The following is a 24758-nucleotide window of genomic DNA, read 5'->3' as shown; positions in this document are numbered from 1 at the left end:
CCCCTACCGCAGAAGGAATCCACCCTGGATGTCTTTTCTTCAGTCAGTGGTTGGCAGAGAGAATGTATCGCCTGCGCAGTGGCCAAAGGACAGAGAAGAGAGAGAGGCCATGGAATTAGCAATCAGAATTCTGGGTCAGAGACAGAAGAGCTGATGCCACAGGACCCGGTGCCCAGGCCTGTAAGAACCTCAGGTTTTCCCTCGGTGGGGGTCTGGGTCCTTGGCTCCAAGAGGAGCTGCCCTCCCGGCCTTGCCCCATGGCTACTCATGAGGCACAGAGAGCCGGGCACCATGAGCTGTCATGGTGATGGCGACAGCAGCTCTGTGAAATGGAGGTGGTGGTGCTGCATGCTGCCTGGACGCCTCAGTAGTGCACAATCGATCCTCATACCATGACAGAGGTGTGTGTTTTTATATTTGTGGACATCATTGTCACCAAGGGGTTTTTATCCTCTGATAAGGCTGGGCTGAGACATGGCTTTAAAAGATTAATTCAAAACTGATACATATAGCTCAAGAGCTATGTACATATGATTATATGAGGATAAGGAAAAAAGAACTCCAAGAGAAGGACACAGGAGGACCTTATTGTTGTTGTTACGTTTAATGTTCTAGGTGAATTTCCTTTGGCATAACCCACGTCGTTACTGAATATGATTTTGGCACACTGGATAATGTATACATGCTTACCTAAACTAGGGAAGGGAAAGAAAAATGAGGGAGGGTTTAAGAAATATGAAAAGAAATGTACTCAGTACCTTATTATGTAACTGTACCTCCCTGCACATCACTTTATCAATAAAATTTAATTTTTAAAAAGTGATACATAAGATGTGATAGTAATTAAAAATTAAAAGAAATCATTCCAGCTGGATGCTTATTGCTCATGGCTGTAATTCTAGCTACTAAGGAGACTGAGATCTGAAGATCACGGTGCAGAGCTGCCTGGCAGAAAGTTTCTGAGACTTTTACCTCCAATGAACCAGCAAAAAAAAAGCCAAAAGCAAAAATGAAACATGAAGTGGAGCTGGGGTTGAAGTGGTTAAGCGCAGAAAATAACTCAGAACCGGTACCCAGGTCCGGAGTTCAAGTCCCCATACTGACCCCATGCACACATACATCTCCACACATACCCATGAACACGTGTACACACACACCTACCCAGGCACACGCATGTACAATACACATTTACCTATTGCATACACACATGCGTGCACACACATAACTTTCTGTCATATAAGATCTCTGTGGTGCCCACTGGAACACTGAGGGGACTGGAATCCTGAGAGCCCAGCCCACGTGTCCTGATCCCCACACACCGGGGGCAGGAATGGTGCCCAGGGTGGCAGAGGGCAGACCGTCAGAAAGAGCAATGGACATGGGGCATGGTCACTGTGGAGTCCATCTCCCAGGAGAGATGGTGGCTTCACCCCAGGGCAGACACTGTACTCAAACTTGTAGTTGAGTTTCCATGCCAGGAAATGAAAATCATGTGAGCACAGATGGCCCTTTGAATGATAGCACAGTTGCTCTATAAAAATCCCCAGTGACAATCACAGTTGTTGTTTTTACTTTATTATCCAATTAGCTTTACCTGAAATCAAAAAGTTAATGATTGGCTTCACCACCTAGGAGAAAGCACAGACTCTGCTCCCACCTCTCCAGTGGCCGGGAAACAAGTGCCAGGCAAGGAGGGCTCGACCATGGCACAGGACTACGTGTGGTACGATGGAATTGCCTTTCCTGTTGTAGATTACAAACCTGAAATATTAAAAGCAGCCCATGAGAAGTTCGTGGTGAAGGATGAGGACATCATGTTGGTGTCCTACCCCAAATCAGGTGAGCATTCGGGCCGGGGATCTGAAGCAATGGCAGGGCCTGTGTTCCCATCCCAACTGCTTCCCACCTGCTCCACACTGTGGACCTGTGGCGTCTGGGGCAGAGCCCCAGCCTTGAACACAAACTCTCAGGGATGGCGCCCAGGCCCTGGTCAAGCTCCAGGGCTGGGGGCTACATTTTTTTGTGTTTTAGAGGTGCTCCGTGGTATACTAAAATGAGAAGGATGTTGCAAGGTTACTTGGAGAAGAGGAATGATTTCAAATAGCATTATCATTTGGGCCATGGTTGGGAAGTGGAAGTTTGGGGAGTGCAGGGGATCAAGTGTGAAGGGGCCCTGTGAGGGGGAGCAGACACCAAGGACGCACTGCAAGTGCAATGTGCTGAACTGCAGACCCCAGGAGACACACTGAAATGATGTCAGGAACTGCCACCAGGTGGACTACACCCAAATATCCACACAGAAATGGCTACCAAATCCAAAACAGACTGAGAGATCAAGATGGAATAGTACTCAGTGTTGAAAATGCAGACAACTCAGAGAGCTATGCTCTTGTTATTTTCCCGGCATTTTGCTATTTGAAGCACCTGAGACAAGCCTGCAGTGACAACAAGACATTGTGTGCAACGGCACCCACATGCGAGGCCCAGAACTGCCAAGTTCTAGAGGAGATAAGAGGCTGGTGGGAGGCAGAGGGAGCGGCTCACAATCCAATATTCAGGTGTTGTGGACAGTGAAGATTTATCAGATGTCAAAACACTGGCATTGGTGAACTATGATTGAAATAAACTCAACACTGCTTACCCCCACCAGATTGTGTGCTCCACAGAGTTTCTATCAGTAAGGTGGAAGGCATGTATATTTTACCATAATGGGGTGTTTGTGTGTGTGTGGAGAGATTAGACACATATATAATATTGTATTATATACTCAGATAGAAATCAGTGACCTTTGCTTTTCTCTCTGTCCCCAGGAACCCATTGGTTGATTGAGATTATCTCTCTGATTCACACCAAGGGGGATCCCAAGTGGGTGCGATCTGTGAACACATATGATCGCTCCCCGTGGATAGAGACTGAGAGTGGAAACACAACAATAGTGAACAGGAAGGAGGGCCCCCCCCTCATCTCCTCCCACCTCCCTATCCAACTCTTCCCCAAGTCTTTCTTCACCTCCAAGGCCAAGGTCAGTACACAGTGCTCAATAACTATTCCATCAATGCCTTATGAAAATGTATGTAGGCAGGAGAGCTGGCATTCTCCTTCTGTAGTCACAGTGGGGCCTGAGGCTCTCCTTCATGAGGAGAGGGTCCTCAACCAAACCAGTGTCAAGGATGGGGCTCATGGCCACATAATCCCTGACAGATGCACTGGATGCACTAAACCAGGAAGAAAACTGTACTTAGGGCTGGGAATGTGGCCTAGTGGTAGAGTGCTTGCCTAGCCTGCATGAAGGCCTGGGTTCCATTCCTCAGGGCCACATATACTGAAAAAGCAAGAAGTGGTGCTGTGGCTCAAGGAGTAGAATGTTAGCCTTCAGCTAAAAGAAGCCAAGGACAGCTCAGGACCTGTGCTCAAGCCCCAGGACTCCCAAAAAATCCTGATTGTATCTTAAGCCAATACCCATGGCTCGTGCCTGTCATCCCCACTAAATAGGAGACTGAGATCTGAGGATCAAGGTTTGAGGGCAGCACAGGCAGCAAAGGCCAAGAGACTCTTATCTCCAATAAACCACTGAAAACAAACAACCCACAGGTGATCTGTGTCTCCAGTGGTAGAGGACCAGCCTGAGCACAAAAACAGAGGACAACCTGGGCCCTGAGTTCAAGCTCCCAGACTGGCAAACAAAGAAATAAAGTGAAAATAATAAAATGAGATTGCATTGTTTCAGTGTCATGGGACCTGGCACCTGGTGCAGTGATTAAACCCCTGGTGCTCAGGGCAGATCAGCCCTGGGGCCTTTCTCCTCCAGAGAGCCATCCTGGTTCCAGGACCACCACAGCAGGCCCATGGGAAACCCTTCCCCAGTGCCATCCTACCTAGAGTGCACCTGGACATCACAGAAATGGGATCCTTTGCTGTGAACTCTGTTGCTGTGCTATTTCATCTCCCACACTCAGTGGTCTTTTTTTGTTTTCTTTTCTTGCTTTGTTTTTTGCCATTCCTGGGGTTTGAACTCAGGCCTAGGTGCTGTCCCTGAGCTTCTGTACTCAAAGCTGTCACTCCTGCACTTTGAGCCAGATCTCCACTTCTGCTTTTCAGGTAGTTAATTGGAGATAGGCATTTCATGGTCTATTTTGCCTGGGCTAACTTCAACCTTTGGTCCTCAGATCTCAGCCTCCAGAGGAGCTGGGATTACAGGCATGAGCCACCAACGCCCAGCAGCGTCAGTTAATTTTACACTGAGTCATAAATCTGTGGCCAGCAAATGCTAACCAGTATCTGCTCTCCTGTGCTCGGTTGATTAATTTCCCAGATGCTTCTAGGCCTTGCATTGACATTCTGTTGTTTTACTCCTGGCAAAGCAATTTGATCCTAGAAACTCTGAAAAGGATTTGACAAACTAATGCACAACCAAAAGACCCACAGGTACCTTGATGTCTGGGAGAAATTTTCTAGAACTTCTCTGACCACCAGGAATGTGAGAAATTAGGGGAATGATGTTTAATTCTCTCCTCTCTTTCAGTTGATCTATGTCATCAGAAATCCTAAGGATGTTCTTATATCTGGTTATTATTTCTGGAGTTCTACAAATCTGGCTAAGAAGCCAGAGTCACTGGAACAATATTTTGAATGGTTCTTGCGAGGACACGGTGAGTGCGTAGCATCTTTCAGTGCCTTCTGTGACCCCTCGCTCCAGATTTTATCTTTAAATCTCACCATCGGTGGGTCCAGTTTTGCTCCCCCTAGAATTCACCTTTGCTAAAGGCAACACCACACTTTGCCCATGATGGAAGTTCCCCTGGGGTTTTGAGCCCCTGGAGCTCCATACCTGGGGGATGACCCGGCCCCCTCTGTGGGTTCTCCACGCAGCTGTTGACTGACAGCTTCTCACAGGCTTCTCAGATGACCAGATTCTCCCTTTCCTATGTATTTTTATTCTTTCCATTTTCTTGTGCTGTCTGTTTTTCTCACTGGAAGTTGGGATCGCTATGTTTGCAATCAAGCACAATTGTAGGTCATTCATTGTTCTAGTAGTTTTGTCATTTCTCTGTGGTTCTGTCAAGTTTCCATGGCTTGAGTTGGGTATGGAGGATGGGGGCCCACAAGTGTGCTTTATTTACCTCAGCACCTGGGGGCTCAGGCTCTTGGCTTTAGCTTCACAACCAGCAGAGCTGCTTGATGAAGTTTCTCCCCTAATCCAATATCTCCTCCCACTCAGCAGCATGGTGCTGCTGCTCATGGCTGTCAGCTCAGCTACTCAGGAGGCTGAGAGCTGAGATCACCGGTGGAAGCCAACTCAGGTAGGAAGGTCCAGGAGACTCTGGTCTCCACTTAATCATCATAATGCAGGAAGTGAATTTGTGGGAGAGTGCCTGCCTGGAGAGTAAAAACTCAGGCACAGTGTCCAGGTCCTGATTTCAAGCCCAAAAGTAGCACAAAAAACTCCACACATTAGTTTGACTATGGTCTACAAAGATGATTTGTCAAAATCAGACACTGAATAGTATTTTTTTCTTTTGGTCAGTTATGGGGCTTGAATTCTGGCCCTAGGCACTGTCCCTTACCTCTTTCTCTACTACTTTGAGCCACAGCACTGCTTCTTGGGGTTTTTTGTTTTGTTTAGTTTTGGTTGTTGTGGTAGAGGGAGCTGGGTTTTTTGGGGGGAGGGTGGGGGTCATGGGGCTTGAACTCTGGGCCTGGTCGCCGCCCCAATCCTCTACAGCTCAATGTTAGCGCTCTACTTCCTTAGCCACAGTGCCACCTCCAGGTTTCTGCTGCTTAATTGGAAATGAGTCTCACCAACTTTCCTGCCTATGGTGGCTTTCAACCGCAATCCTCAGATCTCAGCCTGTTGAGTAACTAGGATTACAGATGTCAGCCACCAGTGCCCCCTCGTGAACAGTATTTTCCAAAAGTATGCCTTTCAGTGTTTTCAAGTAGAAGAAACCAAAGCAGTGCCCCTGCAGACTGACTTGCTTGTTGTTGTCGTGAGCGGGGACAGGAAGGCGCTTCGTGTGTCAAGTGTCAACACTTAGACCTTGCACTTGGACTTTTGCTCAGTTGTGGAAATTATGAATATGGGCCAACTTGGCATGGAGGGCACACAGCCTGAGTACTCACCGCCCAGGTCAGAGGAGTTGCTGCTCCCTTTGAGTGACCTGCCTCAAATAGGGCAGAGTTTGCTCCACAAGAAAAAATAGAGTTTGGAAAGCCATGTCCTGCCTCCAGAGGGCTCTCCCTTTCAGGCTATAGAGAGACAGGATTCATTACTCAGTTCACCCTGGTGAAGTTAAAAGGGACCAAAGTGATCAGTGCTAAGGACACAGGGCAGATGGGGAAAGGAGGAGACTTTATTTGCTGCCCTGGTGTCCCCTGCAGTGCCGTACGGGTCGTGGTTTGATCACGTCCGAGGCTGGCTGTCATTGAGGGAAAAGGAGAATGTGCTGGTGCTCTGTTATGAGGAGATGAGAAAGGTAATAAATGATTTTCCATGCCCCCACCACACCACTGACCCCCTGACCCCTTCCTCCTTCTCCCCTTCTACTCCCTCTCCCCTAGTACACACACACACACACACCAAACATTCATCACACCTTCTCTGTCAAATGTCTCCATCATGTGGTCTGTCTTTCCTTCCTGTATTCTACTCATCCTCCTTTTCTTCATATTTTATTTTTGTTTGGAGATGGAGTCTTGAACTCAGTTCCTGATGCTTTGCTCTATGGCTGGGGCTCTAACCACTAGGCTACAACTCCAACCCGCATTCCACTCATCCTTTCCCCTGCCATTTCCTCTGCTGTCTTCCCTTCCTCTTCTGGCCCCTCCTCCTGAGACCCACTACCTGCTGTCTTCCTCTCAAACCCAGGAACCTGTTTTTCTCCCATTAGGACCCGAGAAAGTCAATAGAAAAGATCTGCCAGTTTCTGGGAAAGGCCCTAGAACCGGGAGAGCTCAACTTGGTCCTGGAAAACAGTTCCTTCCAGGCGATGAAGGAGAACAAGATGTCCAATTGTAATAGTTTGCCTGAGGAGCTAATTCCCAAGGACGTCAAAATCACCAGGAAAGGTATGGATATACCATGTGGAGGTGTCAGAGGCCTGGATAGGCAAGTCCAGTGCTCTAACCGCAGGCTCCAGGCCAAGGATCAGCCAAGGGCAGCATGACTGGTCACTCCCAGCTTGTCAAAAAAAGTAGGTTGGCAATGGAGCTGTGGCTCAGATGGTATAGTGCCAATTTTCAGCAAAAGAAACTCAAAATCAGAGTCCAGGCCCTGAGTCCAAGGCCCACAACTAATATATCAACTGAAAAACAAGGAAATGAGTAATGTGATAGTGATTAGAGCTGAAAACAAAACAAAATACAAGTTCCAGCTGGGTGTCCATGGCTCAGGCCTGTAAACTAGCCACCCAGGAAGCTGAGATCTGAAAATCCTCTGTCAAAGCCAGCCCAGACAGGAAAATCCATGAGACTCCTGTTCAGTTGAGCACTAAAACAAACAGAAAATGGGGCTATGGCTCAAGGAAGAACACTAGGCTTGAGGAAGAATAACTCCCTGTCCACAATCAGCCCCTGAGTTCAAGATCTGGTATGGGCACACACTTTCACACACACACACACGTTCACAGAGGCACATACATTCAGCTCTATTATACAAGAACTCTACCGGATGCACATGCACGCACACACACACACACACACACGTGCACAACATGGGAAGACACATTAATCTCTATTATATAAGAACTCTAAGAAATACACATGGACACAATGCAAATCCACATGTGTGCACACATGCACATCTAACTCTATTATATAATAACTCTATAACAAACACACACGCTTAACCCTGTATAATATAGAAACGGTATGCACACCTGAGGGAGTAAAGTCACCCATGGTGGTAGAGGGCAGAATTTCCGAGGAGAGCACTGGGCATGGAGCCGGTTGCTGTGGAGTTCATCTCCTGAGGAGATCAGTGGCTTCACTCTCTGGGTGGGCAGAGGGCAGAGGGGACAAAAGGGGTTGGCGCCATCCTGCCCTGGCCCTGTCTGATGTCAGCATTTCTCCACGGCCTCCAGGCATTACCGGGGACTGGAAGAACCACTTCACCCCAGCCCAGACCCAAGCCTTTGAGGAAACCTTCCGGGAGAAGATGGCAGGACTTCCTCCAGAGCTGTTTCCATGGGACTAAGTCCAGATTTACCTCTGTGTCTGGGGAGATGAAGACTTGTGCCCCATCTTGCAGAGGTGACAGGCCTGGGGAGGGGGCTCATAGATGCATCTGTCCCTCAGTTCTGCAGGTCTGGGTTTTTCTGTGGCATCTTTGATCCAATCACCAGGGCGAGTGACCAGGTGACCAAGTCAGTGGGGCTCATGGGTGTTCTTCCTCAAATAAATGGGGGCTTCAGAACTCAGGAAAGATAAACTTGCCTTAATGTTTCCCTTCGTGAAGGAGACCCTTGAGGAATTCCCCGAGGAGGTCCCCCAGGAGGGGACAGAGATGTCCCATGGCAGGAGGCTGCCTGAGGGTCTGCTGGATGTTCTCTGGAACGATTCTCTTTCCTCCCATTGACTCCTACGGGAAGCACTCTGCTCTTTCCACACCAGACAGCTCCAACCCCTCATTCCAATGAAGGCAAACAGCCACCACCTCAGGCATCACCACATGGACCTGGGTGTTTGCACTGATGATCTGTCTCAAAGAAGTATAACACTCCTCCAAAGGGAAGCATGGCCAATGGGACTGGCAAACTGGCAAAGTCCTTTGGGTGAACCCTAAGGTCCTGGTGCAATAAAGACAGGGGAGACTGGGAAGTGTGGATGGCGGTAGGGCCTAGGCCAAGCCAAGCCCCTGTAGCAATTTCCATGAAGTGATGGTGGCCAGGAAGAGTGGCCAGCAACAGTGGGCCTATCTCCTGCAGTCTGCAGGAGGTTCTCATTGCACCATGCTCTGTACAGGGAACCCTTCCTCACTGTTCTTTCTGGTTCTTTCTGTTCTTTCTGGTAGGATGAGATGCACTACAGTGTGAGCTTGGGACTTTGTCCCTGCTATCCAGGTGCTCTACTGCTTGAGCCACACTGCCAGTCCCCCTCATCCTACCTTTTCTTTTGTTTTGTTTTGCCCTGGCTGTTTTTGAGGTTGGGGTCTCACTTTTTTCCAGGACTGGCCTGGACCTGGAGCTTCCTATTTATACTTGTCACTTTAGCTGGGATAACATGCATGTACCACCAGCCTGTGTTTGTTGAGATGGGGAGAAGTTCTCTCGATGCTGTTTGTCTAGTCCATCTGGGAACTTGGATTCCTCCTGATCCCAGCCTCCTCTATCCTTCAGAGCCGGGAGGGCAGGTGCACACCCCCGAACCCAGGTATTGGCTGAGATGTGGTCTCATGAACTTTTTTGCCCAGGCTGGCCTTCAATCCCAGTTCTTCTTATCTCTGCCTCCTGACTAGCTAGGATTAGAGATGTGAGCCACCAGCACCTGGCTTCTTTCTTCCATAAGATTTTGCTATTCATGGGCTGGGACGAGCTCCAGTGAATAAGTTCAACAGATTTGGGGCATGGGGTGGAGAGCAGGTGGGCTGGAGGGAGAGAAATGACACTGTACTGAAGATGAAAACTGCAGATTACAGTTAACTTAGCTGTAGAAAAGTTAAAGTGCAATTATTTCGTACTGCAAGGTTGCTGACCAGCTGCCCTGGTACACAAGGTAACTGGCTGCAGGTTAGACTGCAGCTGCAGCTGGGAGGGTTTTGTCTTTCCTACTTCTCCTTGCCACAGGAGCTGCGTGCTTGCTACCCATAGGCTAAATAAACCCAGAGAAAGACTACGTCTTCCCTCCTTCTGGAAACCATCCATGAAGAAACCCCAACCTCAATCCTGGGGTTTCCACTTTGGACTCCTTTGAACTGGAAGCGGTAGAGGTTTGGGGAGGGGGATAGGGAATCAACACCTGCGAGAGAAAGTTTTCTTGATTACAAGAGCCCTTTATTCTTCCTGTCAAAGCACCTTGTGAGGCCTGGGAATGTGGCTTGGTAGTAGAGTGCTTGCCTAGCATGCATGAAGCCCCGGGTTCAATTCCTTAGCACCACATATACAGAAAAAGCCTGAGGTGGCGGTGTGGCTCAGAGGGTAGAATGCTAGTCTTAAACAAAAGCAATCCAGAGACAGGGCTCAGGCCCGGAGTCCCAATCTCTAGGACTGCCAACAAACAAACCAACACACAAAAAAAAAATACCAAAAACACAACAATCCACTGTGAACTGTGGAGGGCTGCATGCACAGGCACTGGGGATTGGGCGTCCACCAGCACTTCCCCCCGCTGGAATGAAGGATAATGGCACCTCAAAGGAAACCAGGTGACCCAGAGGCCTCAGTGACTCAGCTTGCCCCTGGGAGTGGAAGGGATCCAGGGAGAAGATGAGGGTGTGTGAGAGATTACAATTCTCTGGAGGCTGAGGACTGGAGGTGGGCGAAGGGAATGGGAATGTGACTGGAGGTGGGGAAACTGAGTCAGGTGGCCTTAGCACTTGCATATGACTGGGCAGTGGTGACAGGCCCAAAGAGGCAGGTGACAGCGCAAACAGGAGACCAAGAAAGACAAGGCAAACCTCCTCCTGTTGTCTGTGAAGTATCCTCAGGGTCAGTGGTACCGTAGGAGCACCTGTGGTTGCCCCATGCAGCGCACCAGAATAATGCAAGTTCCTCCCAAAGGCGGAGGCGTCCAGATACCCACTGTTGACGTTGTACTTTTGGACTTCACCCCAGGCAACGTGCACACAGGAGTCCCTATCCTGTGAAGTGACCAGGTCCTTGCTCCTCAGGGGTGGCTGGTTTCCTTGTGTCACAACAATAGGACCTTCTCCCAAGGATGGACGTACACCACAATTTCCTCCTCCATCTCCCTCTCATCCTCTTCCTCCCACTCCTCCTCCACTCCTCTCCTTGTCCTCCCCCTCCTCTTCCTCCTCCTCTCCCCCCTCCTCCTCCTCTTAAGTTCACCTGCAGGTAGGGTGACAATGTCTTGTGGGGTACGGTCTAGGGTGTAAATCCTGTAACGCTCACAGGATGTGGACAGGAGATTGTCCCAGTAGCTTGTTCCCACTTCTTTCTGTTGTTGTGGTTGATGATGATGGAGCTTGAACTCAGGGCCTGGGTGCTGTCCCTGAGTTCTTTTCCACTCAAGGCTAACACTCTACCATTTGAGCCACAGCACCACTTCCGGCTTGCCGGTGGTTCATTGGAGATAAGAGTTTCATGGAGCTTCCTGCTCAGGCTGGCTTTGAACCACGATCCTCAGATCTCAGCCTCCTGAGTAGCTACGATGACAGTGAGCCAGTGGCGCCTGCCAGTTTTTCTCTGTGTCTCAAGAGGAATTAGGTGAACAGTCTTACAGTAGAGGTTGTGAAAACGTCATCATCCCCAGGCTCGGCTGAGTTAGGAATGAACGGAGGAAGATGACGTTGTTGAACCTTCTAGAAGGTCAGCGACTGCTTTCCTCCCTCCGCGGTCCACGGCTCGTCCTCAGCAGAGTGACCCAGTCCTGTGATCAGCCTCGCAGTGCAGAAACATCGGGTTGGCTTCGGTGTAAACCAAGCGCTTTCTTACACAGCACCCCAACACCACCAGATCGTCGTCTTTGCGTGGGTCACCACGGAGGAGGACCGCCTTCTGGACTGGCTGGGTCGGGATGGCGCCCCGGGGGCTGCTGGTCCTTGTAGTTTTCTGGCTCGAGGGCAGGGTTGTGTGCCGGCAGTCTGCCACAGGAAGCGGAAGGGGCGGGGCAAGGGGCTCTGGCCTTTCCGAGTATGGCGTCGGTCCGTTTTTGGCACATGGAGGGCTTGGTCCTGTCGCAGCCCTCTGGGTCCCTCCAGCGTGGGTCCCCGTGGAAGGAGTCCCCCCGGGGGAGGGGAGGGGATTCAGGTTGATGGCATTGGATCTGAGCCGATGGGTGGTATGGCGGTGAATGCTGTGCATCCGGAGGCAGGGGCGTCTCTCGTGGCTGATGCGTGGCTGATGTGTGGCTGGACCCTGAGAAAAAGAATCTCAGGGAAGGCACCCGGGCCCAGAGTTCAGGACCCAAGTTTGGCACCAGAAAAGAAAATGAAGGGGCTGGGAATCTGGCCTAGTGGTAGAGTGCCTGCCTCCTATACATGAAGCCCTGGGTTCGATTCCTCAGCACCACATAAACAGAAAAAGCCGGAAGTGGCGCTGTGGCTCACGTGGTAGAGTGCTAGCCTTGAACAAAAAGAAGCCAGGGACAGTGCTCAGGCCCTGAGTTCAAGGCCCAGGACTGGCAAAAAACAAAAAGAAAGAAAAAGAAATTGAATGAATGAATATGACTGCATAAAACTAAAAAAAGTTTCTGGGAATGTGACTTAGTGGTAGAGTGCTTTCTGCATTCATGGAGGAGGAGGAGGAGGAGGAGGAGGAGGAAGAGGGGGAGGGGGAAGAGGAGGAGGAAAAGGAAAAGGAAAAAACAAGGAAGAAGAAAGGAAAACAACCAGTTTTCCAAATGGAAGAGAACCTTCATCAGCTATTCATGGATGCAGGGCAATTATTCAGAATGTAAAGTTGGGGTTGCAAATGTGGCTTAGTAGTAGAGTGCTTGCCCAGCATGCATGAAGCCACAGGTTTCATTCCTCAGTACCACATACACAGAAAAGGCCAGAAGAGGTGTGGTGCCTCACACTAGCCTTGACCAAGAAGCTCAGGGACAGTGCCCAGGCCCTGAGTTCAAGCCTCAGGACTGACAACAGAGAGAGAGAGAAAAAGACAGAGAGAGAGAGAACTTAGAGTTGTACAGGCAAAGAACAAACAATTTGATTATTACACGGTTCAAAAAGCCATTCTGAGACAAAGAAATAACTACTTAAAAGGTTGAGGTTGGAAGATCAATGTTTGAAGCCAGCTCTGGGCAGAAAAGTCTGAATACATCTCCAATGAGCCACAAAGAAGCTGGAAGTAGAGTTATGGCTCAAATGATAGAGCACCAGCCTTGAACAAAAATTTCAAATAAAAAAACAAAACTCACAGACAGCACTTAGGCCTTTAGTTCAAGCCCCAGGACTAACACAGACATTAAAAGAAAAATCACAAGAGGCTGATGGCTCTGGCCTGTAATCCTAACTGTTGTGCCAAGTCACGAAACGACCACCAAGAAGGCCACCAATGGGCTGGGGATATGGCCTAGCGGCAAGAGTGCCTCCTCCCTCATATACATGAGGCCCTGGGTTCAATTCCCCAGCACCACATATACAGAAAATGGCCAGAAGTGGCGCTGTGGCTCAAGTGGCAGAGTGCTAGCCTTGAGCAAAAAGATGCCAGGGACAGTGCTCAGGCCCTGAGTCCAAGGCCTAGGACTGGCAAAAAAAAAAAAAAAAGGCAGCCACCAAGACTCAGACGTTCCGAAACGCAAAAGCAAGGCAAGGCTTTATTTAAGCAAGCTGCAACTCGGGCCACGTCCTACTCACTGACACAGCGCAGGTTAGGAGGAAGCCCCGAGCTGTGATTACACAGGGCTTATAAAGGCAAAAAACAAAGTTACAACAATCAGGTGTTCAAACAAGCAAGATTAGGACACAGGTACAAATCTGATTGGCTCAGGGCTCAAGGCACTCTGGGGGCAGTCAGAGTTAGGCATTCCCAGCGGTTAGAGTTCTAGACCGACTGGGCCCTAATGGGCTTGTCCTGGGTTTGCTCACAGGGCCTGCTTATCTCAGGTTCACGTGGTAAAGTGGGGTTCACGTGGTAAAGTGGGGCCTGACTTCAAAGTCTGGCACTTTCCCCCTTTTTCTTTTTGGTACCTTGGGAGCCAATCATGGCTCCATTCTGTCCATTTCAATGGCTTGCATGTCTAGGAAATGATATAGAGATAAGGCATGGGGCAATAGGGCCCAAAGTATTAACCAAAGGGCCTATCACCATTTCTCACAGGTACAGTCTCTGTACCTCTGTTTTGCATGCCTCTAGTTTATCTTGCCTCATCTTCCCAAAAACAACTCTGGTCCCTTGGTCCTAAAAGGGGAGGCTGATGGGCGAAGATCATCCATCTTCTATAACTTCTTCAGGCTGACTCAGGGGCACTGACCTTACCTAGCCAGGAACCTATAACCTTAGTCTACTTTACCAAGGGGCTGCAGGATCAGATGTCCATTAGGAGCTTTACTCCAAACTGGAAATTACATTCAACATTTAACATTCAACTATACAGACTTCTTTTGGGGCTACAACAGTGTTGCCTTTTAACATTCTAGTTTGTAAAAGCTTTTTCCTGACTGGCTGGGGAACTGATCTCTGATGACTTAACAGATCTCAGTAAGAACACAATCTCAGGTCTCTTTCCTGAACGGATGTATCAGCTTAAAATTTTCACTGCCAGTCAGGGCTTTGAGTAGATGCAGGGGGTTGGGATTTTAAACTATCCTCTCATTTGACAAACTTACCCTTACTATCCACTATCACAGATGACTGGCAAGTTCCTGCCCAGTAGACAGACATGGGCATTAGAAAGGCATGCTTATGAACTATTCTTCTAGGACTTCCTGGCTTTGATTAACTTTTGAAAGGCCAAACAGGAGTGACTCTAGGATCTGACACCATCTCTGCCATCCAAGCAGTGGCTTACTGCCTCTGGATGCTCCATCACTTTTGTCCTAGGAGGAGTGACTTTTCACTGGACTTGGACTCAGGGCCTGAGTGCTGTCCCTCAGCTCTCCAGCTCAAGACTAGCACCCTACCACTTTTGAGCTCCACACAACTCCGTTCCCAGCACTCTGCTGGCTGATTAGAGACAAGTCTCTCACAGGGGCCTTTCTCTGCCCGGGCTGGCTTCGAACCACAGATTTCAGATCAGTGAGTCTTACAAGAGGCCACTTTACTCCAATTAAAGCAACAAGGTGGTCCACACAAAAGTAGTTTTTAAGCATGTTCTTACCTGGAACTTATTAAGGGCCAGTATTAGATCTTGACAAACTTGTAGGAATTACCTGTGCTTCTCTGTGGGCCTGCTGGAAACTGTTACAAAAAACCTATAAAGAAGCTGGAATGGCAATTAAACATTTTGGTAGCCATAATTCTCCTTTTCTCGCTTTGCAATAATTATTTAGGACAATTTTACTTCCAAATTTCTTATCTAGAAATGTATTCTTGATTTCCAAAGCCTTTTTAACACTAACACAACACTTTAGCTTTTATCTGCATCGGAAAAACTGAAACTCACAGGCATTCTGAAACCAGGTGCCGCCCTTTGCCTACGGGCTGCTTGTTTCAAAAGAGCCTCTTTTTTTTTTTTTTTCTTCAGTCCCAGTTACTGCATGGCATGAAGACCTTTGAACTCAAATGACAATTTTTCCTTAATGCAAGAATTACAATTAGAAATACTTATCCAGGGCTGGGGATATGGCCTAGTGGCAAGAGTGCTTGCCTCGTATACATGAGGCCCTGGGTTCAATTCCCCAGCACCACATATACAGAAAATGGCCAGAAGTGGCGCTGTGGCTCAAGTGGCAGAGTGCTAGCCTTGAGCAAAAAGAAGCCAGGGACAGTGCTCAGGCCCTGAGTCCAAGCCCCAGGACTGGCCAAAAAAAAAGAAATACTTATCCATTCAGCTTTCCAATATATTAGTGAGAAACATTGGCCCATTTTGCCATTTCTTCCTACATACATAGAGTTAATGAGAGTTTACTTCTATCCCCATCAGTTTAATATATATCCTTTTAAATCCAAATTTCTGACACTTAGCTCTGATCAGATGTTTAGTCCAAAAGGCTACAAAAAAAAAAAAAGAAACCAAAACAATACAAAAGGAAAAAAACATAGGCAAGAACAAGAACAAGAAAAACTGGAGATTTCCCAAGTTGGCCCACACAACCTCCTGCAAGGGTGCAGAAAGAGTGAACTCAAGTTGAAAGCAGGGCTCCAGAGGTCCCCCTTAAAGGTGGGGAGTTTGGGGCATCCCCAGTCTCCCCAGGATTGCCGAGTAAGCGCGTCTGCTTCGACAACCCCTTCAAGAAATAAGCAAAAGCAAAACAGACAAACAGACACATTACAAGACAAATGAGGCTGTTTACTTACCTTCAGAGTCTGGGGTCTCAGGGGTCTCTGGGGCTATCCCGGACGAAACCCCAAATGTTGTGCCAAGTTGCGAGACGACCACCAAGAAGGCCACCAAGACTCAGATATTCCGAAATGCAAAAGCAAGGCAAGGCTTTATTCAAGCGAGCTGCAACTCGGGCCTCGTCCTACCCACCGACACAGTGGAGGTTAGGAGGAAGCCCCGAGCTGCGAATGCACAGGGCTTATAAAGGCAAAAAACAAAGTTACAACAATTAGGTGTTCAAGCAAGCAAGATTAGGACACAGGTACAAATCTGATTGGCTCAGGGCTCAAGGCATTCTAGGGGTGGTCAGAGTTAAGCATTCCCAGCGGTTAGAGTTCTAGACCGACTGGGCCCTAATGGGCTTGTCCTGGGTTTGCTCACAGGGCCTGCTTATCTCAGGTTCGCGTGGTAAAGTGGGGTTCACGTGGTAAAGTGGGGTTCACGTGGTAAAGTGGGGCCTGACTTCAAAGTCTGGCACTCCGCTGTGTCGGTGGGTAGGATGAGGCCCGAGTTGCAGCTCGCTTAAATAAAGCCTTGCCTTGCTTTTGCATTTCGGAATGTCTGAGTCTCGGTGGCCTTCTTGGTGGTCGTTTTGCAACTTGGCATAACATAACTACTCAGGAGGCTGAGATGTGAGGACTGCTGTTCAAAGCTAGCTTAGACAGGGAATTCCATGAAACTCCTGTCTCCCAATTAACCCAGAAACCAGAAGTGGTGGTCTGGCTCAAAGTGATAGAGCATTACCCCTGAGGAAAAGAGCTCAGGGAAAACACCCAGACCCTGAGTTCAAGCCCTACCACCAACTAAACAAAAAAACCATAAAACCACATTCGTGAAGCAGTCATCTATCAAGAATTCCCTTCCTGAGGCTGGGAATATGGCCTAGTGGTAGAGTGCTTGCCTAGCAGGCATGAAGCCCTGAGTTCAATTCCTCAATGCCACATAAACAAAAAGCCAGAAGTAGTGCTGTGGTTCAAGTGGCAGAGTGCTAGCTTTCAATAAAAGGAGCTAAGGGACAAATACCCAGGCCTTGAGTTCAAGTCCTAGGACTAACATGCACATTAAAAAAAAAAAAGAAACAACAACTATAAAGCTGTATCCATGAAGCAAAGATCTGTCAAGGATTCCCTTCCTGGTCTCTGACAGATCTTTTTAAACCACAGCGATTCCACACCTCTCCTGGTCAATAAGACGCCAGCAGGAATGTAATCCTCCCCCAGCAGGCTGTATTTGGACATCGTGTTTTCCTTCATGGCCTGGAAGGAGATGTTCTCCAGGACCAAGTCCAGCTCTTCAGGCTCCAGATTCTTCCCCAGGAACTGGCAGATCCTCTCCAGAGTGCTCCTCGTGTCCTGCAAGAACAAAATGCAGGAGAGGGAATATGGAAGGGAAAGACCACACACAACAGACATGAAGGAGGAAAATAAGAAAAAGAAAAAAGAGAGGCCAGTCACACAGGCCTGTAATCCTAGCCATTTAGGAGACTGAGATCTGAAGATTGTGGCTTGAAGCCAGTTCTGGCAGTAAGGCTTGTGATTGTGAGATTCTTATCTCCAATAACCCAGCAAAGAGCCAGAAGTGGAGCTGTGGCTCAAGTATAGCACCCAGGCCCTGAGTTCAAGCCTCAAGACTGACACACACAAAAGAAATAAAAGAATGGAGGCTATCAGAGAAGTGTGAGGGAGGTGGTGGTAGGATGTGGTGCACGGAGAGCCCATCCTTACCTTCTTCAGTGCATCATAACTGAGCACCAGCACGTCCACCCGTGCGCTCTCTCATGGACAGCCAGCCTTGAACATGGACACACCATGATCCACAGATCACAGCCTCGGAGGAGATGGGAAGGAGACCTCTGTGGTCACCAGGCCCCCACCCTCAGCCTCCCCCACTCTGATCCCAATCCTGCCACAAATCAAGGTTGGATGACAAAGAAAGAGAGCAGACACATGCAGGGACCCACGTGCACACATACACACATTACATATCTGTACCTTCTGGATTTTTCATGTGTGTACACCCGTGTGTATGCCCCAGTGCTGGGGCTTGAACTTGGGGCCTGAACATTATTGTCCCTTAACCTTTTCACTTAAAGCTAGTGCTATACCACTTTAACCCACAGATCCACTTGTGGCTTTTTGGTAGTTAACTGGAGCTAAGCATCTCACCCACTTTCCTACCTAGGCTGACTTGGAACCATGGGCCTCAGCACCATGCCTTCCCATTCACGAGGTTTAAAGGACCCTGCAAGTGACTTCATCTCCACCCTTAATGCCTGGACTCTCCGAGTTTCCAGGTGAGTACAGAAAAGCGATCCAGGCCAGGCGCCGGTGGCTTGCACCTGTCATCCTAGCTACTTAGAAGGCAGAAATCTGAGGATCACTGTTCAGTGCCAGCCTGGAAAGGAAAGTCCTTATCTCCAATGAACCACCAGAAAACCAGAAGTGGCACTGTGGCTCCAAGTGGTAGAGTGCCAGCCTTGAGTAAAAAGAGCTTAGGGACAGAGCCCTGAACCTTAGTTCAAGCCCGGACAGGACTGACAAAAAAGAAAAACCATCCAGATTCTTTTAGATGCTACAGGGAAGGGAATACATTTCCTCCTCCGTCTTCAACCACATTTTCCTGCTAGCATTGACCTAAGTCTAACCAGTAAAGACAGGATATGGGGCTGGGCTGACCCCACTGCGGGCAGTCACGCATGGCGTCTTCAGCCCACGGCACAGGAACTACAGAGGTAGTAGCAAAGAGAGAGTGAACTATACACTACATGGCAGGTACTGACTTGGGAGCTCAGAAGGGCAAAGTTCATGCAGGCAACAAGGGCAAGATGGGTGTTACACCCAATTGAGAAGCACCAGGGCCCTGGTTATGGGCACAATCATAAATACATACTGGATTGGTGCCACCAAACAATCATGTAATAACTAGGATTCCAAGCCCGGGGCCAGTGTCCACACCTGTAATCTCAGATTATAGGTGGGAAGGGCGTGGAGCACTTCCCCCGTCTTCTCCCTCGCCGTGGGTGAACCAGGAAACATATTCTTCCAGTGACTTGGGGTTCCTAGCAGTGCTTGTCTTGGTGAAGAAATAGTACCCAGACACAAACACGTCTCTGGGATTTCTGAGCAGATAAATCACCTTCAGTGTGAAAAGAAAAAAAAAAAAAGGAGAAAGTTTGAAAATCAATGCAAGCTGAGCACTGGTGGCCCACACCTGTCATCCTAGCTACTCAGGAGGCTGAGTTCTGAGGATCACAGGTTCAAAGCCAGCCTGGCGAAGGATAGTTTGTGAGACTCCTACTTCCAGTTAATTACAGAAAAAGCTGGAAGTGGCGCTGTGGCTCAAGTGCTAGATCACTAGTCTTGAGCAAATGGAGCTTAGGGACAGTGCCCAGACCCAAAGTTCAAGGCCTAGGACCAGCAATAATAATAATAAATGTTAATCTTGTCTTGAAGTGGTTCAGTCACAAGCAGAGTGAGAACCTGGACTCGCCAATCTGAGCAGAGGGACGTGGCCTCTGGATTAGGGATGAAAAGGGCACCCCAGGCCTGCTCCAAGTGCTTGCTAGCCAGGACCTGGGCAAAGGGCATAGACTTCTGCACAGAAGCAGACTTTGCCTTACTGAGTTCCTTCCCAGTTACTCCCCACCTAATGCTCCAACATCCCGAGCCATTTTGGAGTGGGCATTACTGGTGCTTTGGACTCAGAGCCTTGGGCTTGCTGGTTAAGCAGCTTCTCTACCACCTGAGCCCTGCCCCCACCTCCAGTCTGTTTTCTTTCTTGTGTTCTTTCTATTCTACCTTCCTTGACCACCTTCTTCCAGCCCCTCCTCCCCTGCCCACTCCTGACAAGCATACCAATGTCCAAATAGCTAACACGGGGTCTTCCATGTGGACACATGGATCCCTAAGGATTGACCTGGCTAAATTCCTTTACTCTTGGGTGGCATCAGTGGCCCTCCATGCTGCCTGTAAGCATCAAGAGAGAACATCCCAGTCAGGCATGGGGGGCTCACGCCTGTGGGAAGCTGAGATCTGAGGATCGCAGTTCAGACCCATCCCTGTCAGGAAAGTCTGTGAGTCTCTTATCTCCAATTAACCATCAGAAAACCAGAAGCGGCTCTGTGGCTTAAGTGGTGGTAGGGTGCTAGTCTTGAGCTGAAGAGCTCAGGGACAGCGCCCAGGCCCAAAGAGAGAGAGAGTATTCCACTGGTGTGCATGAGGGAAGGGCAGATCCTCCCGATCTCAGCCTTCCTCGTGCACACACTACAGAGCGTGCCCCCTGACCTGATCTGGAGTATGTCACAACGACCACATCTTCATCCCTTAGGACAAACCTGGGAACATCTTTCATGATCTCCAGTGTGGTGCTCACAGCAGAGAAAGGCCTTCCTTCAAACCACACACAGCTGCTCGACGTGATGGGGGTGCTAGGCATGAAGGTTTTCCTAGCACAGCCAGATTTATGGTCATGGAGGGGCAATCATTAGCCTTCTCATTGTTTGTGGAAAAATTAACTGGTTGATTTTTTAAAAAAGAGCAAATTGTTCTTGCACGTAAAGGTCAAAGGTTGTTTGATATCAGCCTGCGGCCAGCTTGTTAACTAGCTATAGTGGCTAGCACTGTTCACAAAGTATGGAAACAGCCCAGGTGCCTCACAATAGGTGAGTGGATCCAAAAAATATGTGCTTATACACAATGGGATTCTACAAAGCCATTAGAAAGAATAAAATAATGTCCTTTGCAAGGAAATGGATGGAAGTAGAACAAATCATGTTAAGTGAGGTAACCCAAGCTCAGAGAGCCAAATGGTGCATGTTCTCCCTGAGGTGTGGAAGTTAGATCTCAAATTCCCTGGGAAATGACAAAATATACAGGATTTTAGATACTGACACACAGTGAGACCAAAAGAGAATACTCTTAGGAAAGAAACACAAAGGTGCAATGCCTAAATGCCTCTTCATATTTATCAAAATTAATACACATACTGAAATGAACTCCAAGATAGGGAAACAAGAGACCTCACCCCCCTTTCTTTAAAGTTTTCAGTTGATGGTTCTGTCTTCTTTGCCTTATGTATGGTGTATTCACATGTATATCTTCGGGAGGGAGTGGGGGAGGGCACAGCACTTGAGGGGGAAAGGGTGAAAATGTGCAGCAGTGGAGCTCACTGGACATGGCTAAAAGTGAACTGTGTACCTCATGGGTAGAGATTGGAGGGAGGGGCTAGGAGAGAGCGAGGGCACTGAGGACACTTCGAAAGGAAATGTACTCATGACCTGGCTCACATCATTGTAACCCTCAGTACATCACCTCTATAATAATAATAAAATAAATTTAAAAAGAAGCTGGGCGCCAGTGGCTCATGCCTGTAATCCTAGCTACAAAAGAGGCTGAGGTCTGGGAATCACAGTTCAAAGCTAGCCCAGACAGGAAAGTTCCTGAGATTCTTATCTCCAATTAACCACCAGAAAACCAGAAGTGACACTGTGGCTCAAGAGCTCAGGGACAGAACCCAGGCCCAGAGAACCCAGACCAGTCACTAGCACATAGAAATGGGGTATCATTTAAATTTTAATAAAACTTAAGGTTTAGAATGGTTGTACTTGTTTTGTTTTTTTCTGTTGGTCCAAGGGTTTGAACTCAGGGCCTCATACTTACTGGATTTGCTTGCTATGCTGCCACTCTACCACTGGAAATGTTATGGGGCTCCAGGGAGGAAATTCCACATCCCTCCAAGAGTCCACCACACAGAGGCAGTCTCAAGCAAAAGATGGATTTATTGGGGAAGTAAAAAGCGAACTGACCAGCCAGGGATGCAGTACAGACTCAGGAGCTGAAACTGCAACCCATAACAGTCCTCAAGCTGGGGTTTATAAAGATAAAAGCATAGCACAGATGTAGGGGGTTGACATGGGGTAGAGCAAACAACAAAGTTAAGCAAGCCATTTACAGAAGCATAATTTTGCATGAGGTTGACCTAATATTAAACTTCATTTTAACAACTGTTACAGTGTTTCCCTAGTCAAGATGGAGTCAGCTCTACTCCCTCCCCCCCCAACAGAACCATGCTTCCATCCTTGTTTTTTGTTTTGTTTTGTTTTTTGTTTTTTGCCAGTCCTGGGGCTTAACCTCAGGGCCTGAGTACTGTCCCTAGCTTCTTGCTCAAAGCTAGCACTTTGCCACTTGAGCCACAGTGCCACTTCTGGCCATTTTCTATATATGTGGTACTGAGGAATCAAACCTAGGGTTTCATGTATACAAGGCATGCACTCGACCACTAGGCCATATTCCCAGCCCTCCATCCTTGTTTTTTTTTTTTGTTGTTGTTGTTGTTGTTTGTTTTTTTGGCCAGTCCTGGGCCTTGGACTCAGGGCCTGAGCACTGTCCCTGGCTTCTTCCCGCTCAAGGCTAGCACTCTGCCACCTGAGCCACAGCGCCCCTTCTGGCCGTTTTCCATATATGTGGTGCTGGGGAATCGAACTGAGAGCTTCATGTGTTGGAGGCAAGCACTCTTGCCACTAAGCCATATTCCCAGCCCCCCATCCTTGTTTTTTGTTTATGTTTTTGTTTGCTGGTTCTAGGTCTTGAAGTCTGGGCCTGGGTGCCTAAGCTCCTTTTGCTCAAGGCCAATTTGAGTCACAGTGCTACTTCTGACTTTTTCTGTGATGAACTGGAGATAAGAGTCTCACAGACTTTCCTGCCCCGGCTGGCTTCAAACTGTGAACCTCAGATCTCAGTCTTCTGAGTAGCTAGAACTACAGGTGTGAACCACTGGTGGCCAGTTCCATCTTTGTTTTTTAATGGTTATTTTGGAGATGCGGTCTCATAGACTTTTCTGCCTATGGGTCTCAGTCTCCTGGGTAGCTGGGATTCCAGGTGTGAGCTACAGGCACCCAACTTAAAATGGTTTGGGATGAACAAAAATAAATGGAAAGAAGCTGGGCACCAGTGGCTTACACCTGTCATCCTAGCTACTCAGGAGGCTGAGATCGGAGAATTGTGGTTCACGCAGGAAAAAGTCCATGAGACTTTTTTTTTTGCCAGTCCTGGAGCTTGAACTCAGGGCCTGAGCAAGGTCCCTGAGCTTCTTTTGCTCAAAGCTAGCACTGTACTTCTTGAGCCATTGCACCACTTCTGGCCTTTTCTGTTTACATGGTACTGAAGAATAGAACCCAGGGCTTCATGCATGCCAGGCAAGCACTCTACCACTAAGCCACATTCCCAGCCCTCACCAGGGACTTTGAACATGTTCTTCCCTGTATATATTCCCACAACCCTCCATCACCACCGCCCCTTTCCCAACAGTTCCTGGCAGGGTTCATTTTCTGCCCCAAGGCAGCCCTCGCTAAATCTCCTGAGCCACTACTTTTGTCAGACATTCATAAACCCAGGATTTAGTCCCCTTTAAATGCAATAACCCAGGATTCCAGATCATTGCTGAACTTGTGTTTTCTGTTTGGTGTGACCTTCCAGGGCACTAAGGGACCCCACAGGATGTTGGCTCTGTGGCTTTTCCTGGTTCTCCTCCCAACCCTCAGGAAGCCAGGGGTCCTGGGGAGCTGGGGACTCCAGGCCCATCCCCTCCCCCACTCCCACCTGAAGGGGGGTGGGGGCGGGACACCGGTTTTCTGCTGCCCCCTGGTGGCTGCGTGAGTAACCCTAGGGCTTGAATTCAGGGCAGCCTCACGGAGCTGTGCAGGTCTATCTTTTCTTTTCCTTTCTTTTCTTTTTGTGCCAGTCCTGAGGCTTGAACTCCGGGCCTGGGCCCATCTCTGAGCATTTTTGCTTAAGGCTGGTGCTCTATCACTTTGAGCCCCACAGTGCCACTTCTGGCTTTTTTGCTGATTAATTGGAGATAAGAGTCTCTCAGACATTCCTGCCCAGGCTGGCTTAGAACCATGGTCCTCAGATCTCAGTCTCCTGAGTAGCCAGAATTACAGGCCAGAGTCTTGGTACCTGGCTCTTAGAATCTTTCACGGGCTTCATCATGCCATTGTCATACATGTGTATGATCTACTGTAATCATATCCTCGCCCTCTTCACCTCTCTTCCTCCTGATTATCTCACTGGCTCTTCTCTCACAATTAGTCTCCATGCCACACACACACACACACACACACACACACACACACACGCTAAGGATGTACATACAACAGTCTTCATTTATTCGTTGTTTTTGTTTTTTTTTTTTGCCAGTCCTGGGGCTTGAACTCAGGGCCTGAGCACTGTCCCTGGCTTCTTTTTGCTCAAGGCTAGCACTCTGCCACTTGAGCCATAGCACCACTTCCAGCTTTTTCAATGTATGTGGTGCTGAGGAATCAAACCCAGGGCTTCATGTATACGGGACAGCACTTTACCACTAGGCCATATTCCCAGCCCCACGTCTTCATTTATTCGTTCACACCCCAGGGAGTAGACCTTCCTTTTCTCTTCCTCCCAGATAACCCAGTACCTCTGCTCCCCTCCCAGAGACCAGATCCCTTGCTGTTGTTGGTGTTTTGTGAGTCCCTCCCTTCCAGGCCTGCCTCCCCATGGCAGCCTCCCCCACAGGAATCCAACTCTGCCCCAGACAGCTCAGCTAAGAGGATTGGAGCTTTGGCTAAAAGGGAGCCAGACAGGGCCAGAGGCCCAGCTGTGGGGAGATGCCAAGAGCACACCAGC

The 24758-nt window shown here is 48.6% G+C and overlaps 1 protein-coding gene across 3 annotated transcripts; it reads left to right on the top strand.

The window, feature by feature from the left end:
• The first annotated feature begins 1668 nt into the window (after positions 1-1668).
• LOC125368431 (sulfotransferase 2A1-like) lies at positions 1669-23114 on the top strand. Of its 3 annotated transcripts, none has more exons than XM_048369394.1 (6): positions 1669-1839; positions 2811-3022; positions 4523-4649; positions 6379-6473; positions 6888-7011; positions 23080-23114. In XM_048369394.1, exons 1-6 carry the CDS (start codon positions 1704-1706, stop codon positions 23082-23084), a joined length of 699 nt encoding a protein of 232 aa, XP_048225351.1. In that variant the 5' UTR covers positions 1669-1703; the 3' UTR covers positions 23085-23114. The 3 variants fall into 3 exon arrangements, with proteins under 3 accessions (XP_048225351.1, XP_048225349.1, XP_048225350.1); XM_048369392.1 differs by lacking the exon at positions 23080-23114 and adding an exon at positions 8079-8338 and having other exon boundaries at positions 6888-7065; XM_048369393.1 differs by lacking the exons at positions 6888-7011; positions 23080-23114 and adding an exon at positions 8079-8425.
• The last annotated feature ends 1644 nt before the right edge of the window (positions 23115-24758 follow it).

Source organism: Perognathus longimembris, chromosome 20 (genome assembly GCF_023159225.1).
Source record: "Perognathus longimembris pacificus isolate PPM17 chromosome 20, ASM2315922v1, whole genome shotgun sequence".
NCBI classification, from domain to species: Eukaryota; Metazoa; Chordata; class Mammalia; order Rodentia; family Heteromyidae; genus Perognathus; species Perognathus longimembris.
Note: the sequence above shows the minus strand (reverse complement) of the source record. Positions and strands in the feature narration are given on the sequence as shown.

What these genes read in the sequence shown, in the direction of transcription:
- LOC125368431 (XM_048369392.1), top strand. Translation starts at nt 1,704, where the DNA reads ATGGCACAGGACTACGTGTGGTACGATGGAATTGCCTTTCCTGTTGTA. An exon ending in GGTGTCCTACCCCAAATCAG is followed by an intron (nt 1,840 to 2,810) that starts GTGAGCATTCGG and finishes CTCTGTCCCCAG; the next exon opens with GAACCCATTGGTTGATTGAG. An exon ending in ATGGTTCTTGCGAGGACACG is followed by an intron (nt 4,650 to 6,378) that starts GTGAGTGCGTAG and finishes TGTCCCCTGCAG; the next exon opens with TGCCGTACGGGTCGTGGTTT.